At 53.3% G+C, this 6,196-nt stretch overlaps 1 protein-coding gene across 1 annotated transcript; it reads right to left on the bottom strand.

Moving 5' to 3' along the window:
- Positions 1-4,933: 4,933 nt before the first annotated feature.
- Positions 4,934-5,869, bottom strand: LOC142403252 (olfactory receptor 14J1-like). The gene has a single exon (XM_075489460.1). It carries the CDS (start codon positions 5,867-5,869, stop codon positions 4,934-4,936), a length of 936 nt encoding a protein of 311 aa, XP_075345575.1.
- Between the last annotated feature and the right edge of the window lie 327 nt (positions 5,870-6,196).

The raw sequence follows: 6,196 nt of genomic DNA, 5'->3' as shown, positions 1-6,196 counted from the left end.
CGTGGTCAATCCACAACTAACTTCTAGCCCAGTGTCATCCTTTCTGGCCTTTCCTTTGACCCACACACACAAGCTCCCACCTAACCTGTTGCATGTCCCATAGAGGAGCTCCACATATCGGAGTAGCCCATTCATCACACAGGACATCCCCCCTCATCGTCTTCCCTGTTGCTCTCGCCTAAATATGCTGTATCTCCATCCACCACAAAAGCCGTGGAAGCTGTCCTTCCCCATCTCAGCTCTTACTCCACTGCGGTTACAGCTTTCTGATGGCACACAGGGCTCCAGCTCCTCTTGTCTGTGCCCCAGGCTGTGGGCTTTGGTGCACATTTGGGCTGCAGCCCCTCAGCTAGGGCACCAGGGCCAAGGGCACACTTGTCACATGGGATTCTGGTACCAAGAGCCTGGGACCCCTTGTGTGAAAAGGCTTTGCTTCCCAGCAGAGGAGTGCTGGAGTGGATGGCAGGTGGCAAGATGATGATGAACGAGGTTCCCACAACGAGGGCAAAAGCTGCAGTCCCCAAGGCCAGAGAGAAACAGGCCTGGGCTGTGCAGTCCTGGCAGGAGAGGGGTTTGCTGTCCCAGGTGACTCTGCAGCACTGTGGGACCTGTGACAGAGGTAAAGCCGATCTCCAAGAAGGAAAAGCTGCTGCTAAGAAAGTCCCTGTGGGACTTTCTATCCAGCCAGACTGTGGATATCATGCTGGGGGCCAGCCGGCTAGCTAGCAGCTCTGCAGAGAAGGACCCTGGGGTCCTGGAGGAGAACTACAGAATCACAGAATGATGTAATGGTTCACGTTGGAAGGCACCTCTGGAGGTCGTCTGGTCTAACCTCCAGAAAAGTTGTTGACCTACTAAAGCAAGTCCAGAAAAGGGCCACAAAGCTGCTTTAAGGGACGGGAGAATCTTTTGTAGGAGGAAAGTCTGAGAGAGCTGGGACTGTTCAGCCTAGACAAGAAAAGGCTCGGGGGGGGCTCTTATTAATGAGTGTAAATACCTGATGGGATGGGGCAAAGAAGACAAGGGAGCCAAGCTCTTCTCAGTAGTTCCCAGTGGCAAGACAAGGGGTGATGGACACAGCCATATACTCACGAAATTCCATCTGAACACAAGAAAGCACTTTTTGCCCGTTAGGGTGGTCAAACACTGGAAGATGTTTCGCAGAGAAGGTGTGGAGTCTCCATCCATGACAATATTTGCCTTGACTGCAAATACTGTGGGATCCCGTGGAGAGGACCCCTGCTGGAGCAGAGAAAAAATGTAAGGAGGAAGGAGCAGCAGAAATGTTAGGTACTGACCATAACCCCCCATTCCCAATCCCCCCTGCTCCTCTCCAGCTTTGGCTGGGTAGAAGAATTGGGAATGGAGGAACTTGAGCCTGGGAAAAAGGGGAGTGGGGGTTGGGGAATGGTCTTTAATATTTTTGTCATAGTTTCTCACCTTCTAAATCTATTTTAATTGACAATAAATTAAACTGATCTTCCGCAAGTCAACTCTTCTTTGCCCAAAAAGAGAGGCTGAGAGTGCTGGGATTATGAGAAATCCCTGAGAGCCAAACACTGGAGCAAGGACCCAGGCCAGTTGGTGGCCTCTCAGTCAATGGAGATTTTTCAAACTTTGTGGGAAGAGGACCGTGAGCACCTCACCTAGCTGGAGCTGTCTGAGAACGGGCTTGGCTGGCAGCCCAGCTGTGGCAAAAGCAATGGGACGTAGTGTGTGATGAGTGTCAGAGTGAAAGTAGCTTCCTTTTTGTTGATAATGGCAGTGGAGTTGGGTATCCCTGAGCCCCAGAGGAGGCCAGAGGTGACCATGCAGCAAAGGTCACTCCTCAGGACTGGAGTGCATGGCCAGAGGTGGAAATGGCCGGGGTGTGGGACCAGCCTGGGACAGTCATTCTGGGACAGCTTCCCCTGGGTTCCTGGGTCCCCCAGGGAACATGGCACAGATTGGGCTCCTCTCTTCTGCACCTTTGATGCGTTGCTTCCTTCACCATGACACCTGCTCCTGTACTGTGAGCACCCTGCTGTGTGCCCCCACCCTGCACACTCACACAGCTTAGCTCTACACTGGCGTTTTCCTCTCCTGGGCACTTTCTAACCAAGCCCAACCCCTCTTCCTAATTCCGCAATACAACACTCCAGGCTGGGCTGGCCCCATGGCAGTGCCCACCACAGGGTGCTACAGAGCTCTGAGCACCCACAGCACAGCCCCAGCCCCTCTGAAGGGCACAGCAGCTCTTGGGGGGCAGAGGAGGGTCAGCCTCCCCATCAGCCCCAGGGCTGGAGCACGAGGAGACAGAGGCCAGTGTCTCCCTGTGTACCCTGGTCCTGTCCCCAAGAGATCCCTGTTGCCAACTGCTGGCAGCCCCTCTGTGCCAGGCCCTCTCCCCAGCACAAGGCTCCTGCCCTGGGACTCTTCCAGCTGCTCCTGCTGCCCCAGTGACAGAGCAGCCTGTCCCAAGCTGCTGCATGCAGAAATAAGTTTCTCTGTGTCATCCATTTCCCCCTGGAACTAGAGAGTTGTGCCTTTGCTCTTCTGCAGGGATCATCCATGCCTCTAGAGAGCCTTTCCCCAGGGGACTGTGTCTGTGCTGGCCTCATCGGATGCTTTTGCCCCCTTCCCATGCTCCCTGCAGGGCCCCAAGCTGGTGGTGCTGCTCTGCAGAGCCAGCAAGCTGTGGTGCATGAGAGCCACGGGCAGACAGTCCCAGGAAGATCCCTGCTGATCATCACCATCTCCAGGGGCACTGGCACCCACAAGTGAACGCTCAGTCCAGGTCTCCTTCCCTAATGCTTCATCCCATGTCCTCCTCACCCCATGGAGAACCCAAGCACAGCAGCACGGCCTTACAGGGATAATTTCTTCAGCCTGTTCCTGACCTCTGCTTTGGAAGAAGAGGACAACCTCGAGACAGCGGCACAGAGAAAAACCCTTTTATTACAGAGATGTGACATGGGAGGCCAGCTGTGGCACCGCGCCAGACACATGTGCAAAGACCTCTGGTTCAGACAGAGTGGGTTCATGCCTCTGGAGAAGCAGAAGGGTTGCAGAAAATTCGGGAGAAGTAGAATTATCACAGAGAAATTCCCAAAGCACAGGAGGTTCCCCACGTCCATTAGAAATCACTTGTGCAGGGACATGAGCAGATTATTACTGCTGAAAACTACGGGATGAATCAGCTTCTTCAGTGCATCTTTGAGCTCCTGGTTCCTCATGCTGTAGATGAGGGGGTTCACTGCTGGAGGCACCACTGAGTACAGAACAGCCATCACCAGATCCAGGGATGGGGAGGAGATGGAGGGGGGCTTCAGGTAGGCAAACATGCCAGTGCTGGCATATAGAGAGACCACTGCCAGGTGAGGGATGCACGTGGAAAAAGCTTTGTGCCGTCCCTGCTCAGAGGGGATCCTCAGCAGAGCCCTGAAGATCTCGACATAGGATAGCATGATGAAAACAAAACACCCAAGACCAAGGATAAAACTGGTGACAATAAGCCCAACTTCCCTGAGGTAGGAGTGTGAGCAGGAAAGCTTGAGAAGGAAAGCTTCTCGGACATGTGCAACCAAGAAGGGAGCTCTCCATCCAACCCTCAGTCTCTAACATATCGTTCTGTGACTCTTAGCTTGTCCCCCTCAATCTGTCGGAAACCCCAGAAGAGCAAGAGGCCTTTTTTGGGAGCAGCTCCTTGGGTGTATTCCTGACACCAGCTTTGGAAGAGGCACCCGGTCGTCTGGCCCTGTCCTGAGGAGCCCCTTTGGTGATGGTGGTGCTGGCAGGGAAGCCAGCTCTGACACAGTGGCTCACATGGCCTGCTCCTCCTGCAGCCACAGGCATGCCACTGTGGAGGCAACAGGACTGTCACAAGTTACATGAGACCTTAGGGCTTACACAAATGCAAGGGCACAGCAGGAGAGGGTGGAAGTGAGGAGACACCAGCACTGGAAAGACCCGGTCCTGCTGTTGTCCATGTCCACACAAGATATAAGTGATGGGAACGGGGGCAAAAAAATTTCTGCTGTTTTCTTTATTGTGTATTGAGTAAAAAAGAAAAAAAAAGCAGGAGGGCAAATATAGTCTTATTTAAAGAGGAATTATATCATCAACGAACGAGCAAAACATAAAACAAACCCAACCACAAAGTTTTTGCATTTCCTGAGATACCCTGGGAGTGCTATGAAGATCATGGGCATCTTATTGATGCTGAAGTTGAAGTAGGATGTATTGAAATAGTTTCAGCCTGTCCCAAGCTGCTGCATGCAGAAATAAATTTCTCTGTGTCATCAGTTACCCCTGGAACTAGAGAGTTGTGCCTTTGCTCTTCTGCAGGGATCATCCATGCCTCTAGAGAGCCTTTCCCCAGGGGACTGTGTCTGTGCTGGCCTGATCGCATGCTTCTGCCCCCTTCCCATGCTCCCTGCAGGGCCCCAAGCTGGTGGTGCTGCTCTGCAGAGCCAGCAGGCTGTGGTGCATGGGAGCCACGGGGAGACAGTCCCAGGAAGATCCCTGCTGATCATCACCATCTCCAGGGGCACCGGCACACACAAGTGAAAGCTCAGTCCAGGCCTCCTTCCCTAATTCATCACCCCATGCCCTCCTCCCCTTAGCACATGGAGAAACCAAGCACAGCAGCATGGGGGCAATTTCTTCACCCTGTTCCTGACCTCAGCTTTGGAAGAAGAGCCCAACCTGCAGACAGTGGCACTGAGAAAACCTCCTTTTATTACAGCGATGTGACATGGGAGGGCAGCTATACCATCGTGCCGTACACATGTGCAAAGACCTCTGGGTCAGACAGACTGGGTTCATGCCTCTGGAGACGTGGAAGGGATCCAGACATTGCTGGGCAAACTTGATCATCACAGATAAAATGCTCAAAACAGGGGAGGTTTTCCAGATATATTGGAAGTCACTTGTGAAGTGACATGTGAAGAGCTTATTGCTGCTGAAAGACTATGGATTGAATGAGCTTCTTCAGTGCATCTTTGAGCTCCTGGTTCCTCATGCTGTAGATGAGGGGGTTCACTGCTGGTGGAACCACTGAGTACAGAACAGCCACCACCAGATCCAGGGATGGGGAGGAGATGGAGGGGGGCTTCAGGCAGGCAACCATGGCAGTGCTGATAAACAGGGAGACCACGATCAGGTGAGGGATGCACGTGGAAAAGGCTTTGTGCCGTCCCTGCTCAGAGGGGATGCTCAGCATGGCCCTGAAGATCCACACATAGGACAGCACAATGAAAACAAAACACCCAAATGCTAAATAGGCAGTAACCACAAGAAGCCTAACTTCCCTGAGGTAGGATTGTGAGCAGGAGAGCTTGAGGATCTGGGGGATTTCACAGAAGAACTGGTCCATCCCATTGCCTTGGCAAAGGGGCATGGAAAACGTATTGGCCGTGTGCAGCACAGCATTGAGAAACCCACTGCCCCAGGCAGCTGCTGCCATGTGGACACAAGCTCTGCTGCCCAGGAGGGTCCCGTAGTGCAGGGGTTTGCAGATGGCCAGGCAGCGATCGTATGCCATTACTGTGAGGAGAGAATACTCTGCTGTGATCAAGAAAAGGAAGAAAAAGACTTGAGCAGCACATCCTGCATAGGAGATGGCCTTGGTGTCCCACAGCGAGTTGGCCATGGATTTGGGGACAGTGGTGGAGATGGAGCCCAGGTCAAGAACAGAGAGGTTGAGGAGGAAGAAGTACATGGGGGTGTGGAGGCGGTGGTCGCAGGCTACGGCAGTGATGATGAGGCCGTTGCCCAGGAGGGCAGCCAGGTAGATGCCCAGGAAGAGCCAGAGGTGCAAGAGCTGCAGCTCCCGTGTGTCTGCAAATGCCAGGAGGAGGAACTGGGTGATGGAGCTGATGTTGGACATCTGCTGCCTCTGGGTGTGGGGCACAGAAAAAGGAGGAAAGGACAGTGACAAGTTAGGGGAGACTTCTCTGAGGGAAATCAAAGCCATTTCTCATACTATGCACTCCCCACCATTTTTCCATTTCTGTGAGACCTTCATTCAGCTCTGTGGCTGGAGCTCTGGGTCGTGCTGGCTGAGTGTGCCAAGAGCAGGACCTCTGCCCGCTGGCTGCCATGGAGTCAGCCCTGCTCTGCAGCAGTGGGTTCCTGGGAACGGTGTGGGCAGTCCTAGTGGTTGAATTTGTCAGATAAAACAGCTCCCAGTGCAAAAGGGCTTGTCAGTATCTGC

The sequence above is a fragment of the Mycteria americana genome, unplaced genomic scaffold, assembly GCF_035582795.1.
Source record: "Mycteria americana isolate JAX WOST 10 ecotype Jacksonville Zoo and Gardens unplaced genomic scaffold, USCA_MyAme_1.0 Scaffold_148, whole genome shotgun sequence".
NCBI classification, from domain to species: domain Eukaryota; kingdom Metazoa; phylum Chordata; class Aves; order Ciconiiformes; family Ciconiidae; genus Mycteria; species Mycteria americana.
The sequence above is the reverse complement of the archived record's forward strand: the minus strand, read 5'-3'. Positions and strand labels throughout refer to the sequence as shown.

Coding starts and splice junctions, on each gene's coding strand:
- LOC142403252 (XM_075489460.1), bottom strand. CDS start 5,869: ATGTCCAACATCAGCTCCATCACCCAGTTCCTCCTCCTGGCATTTGCA.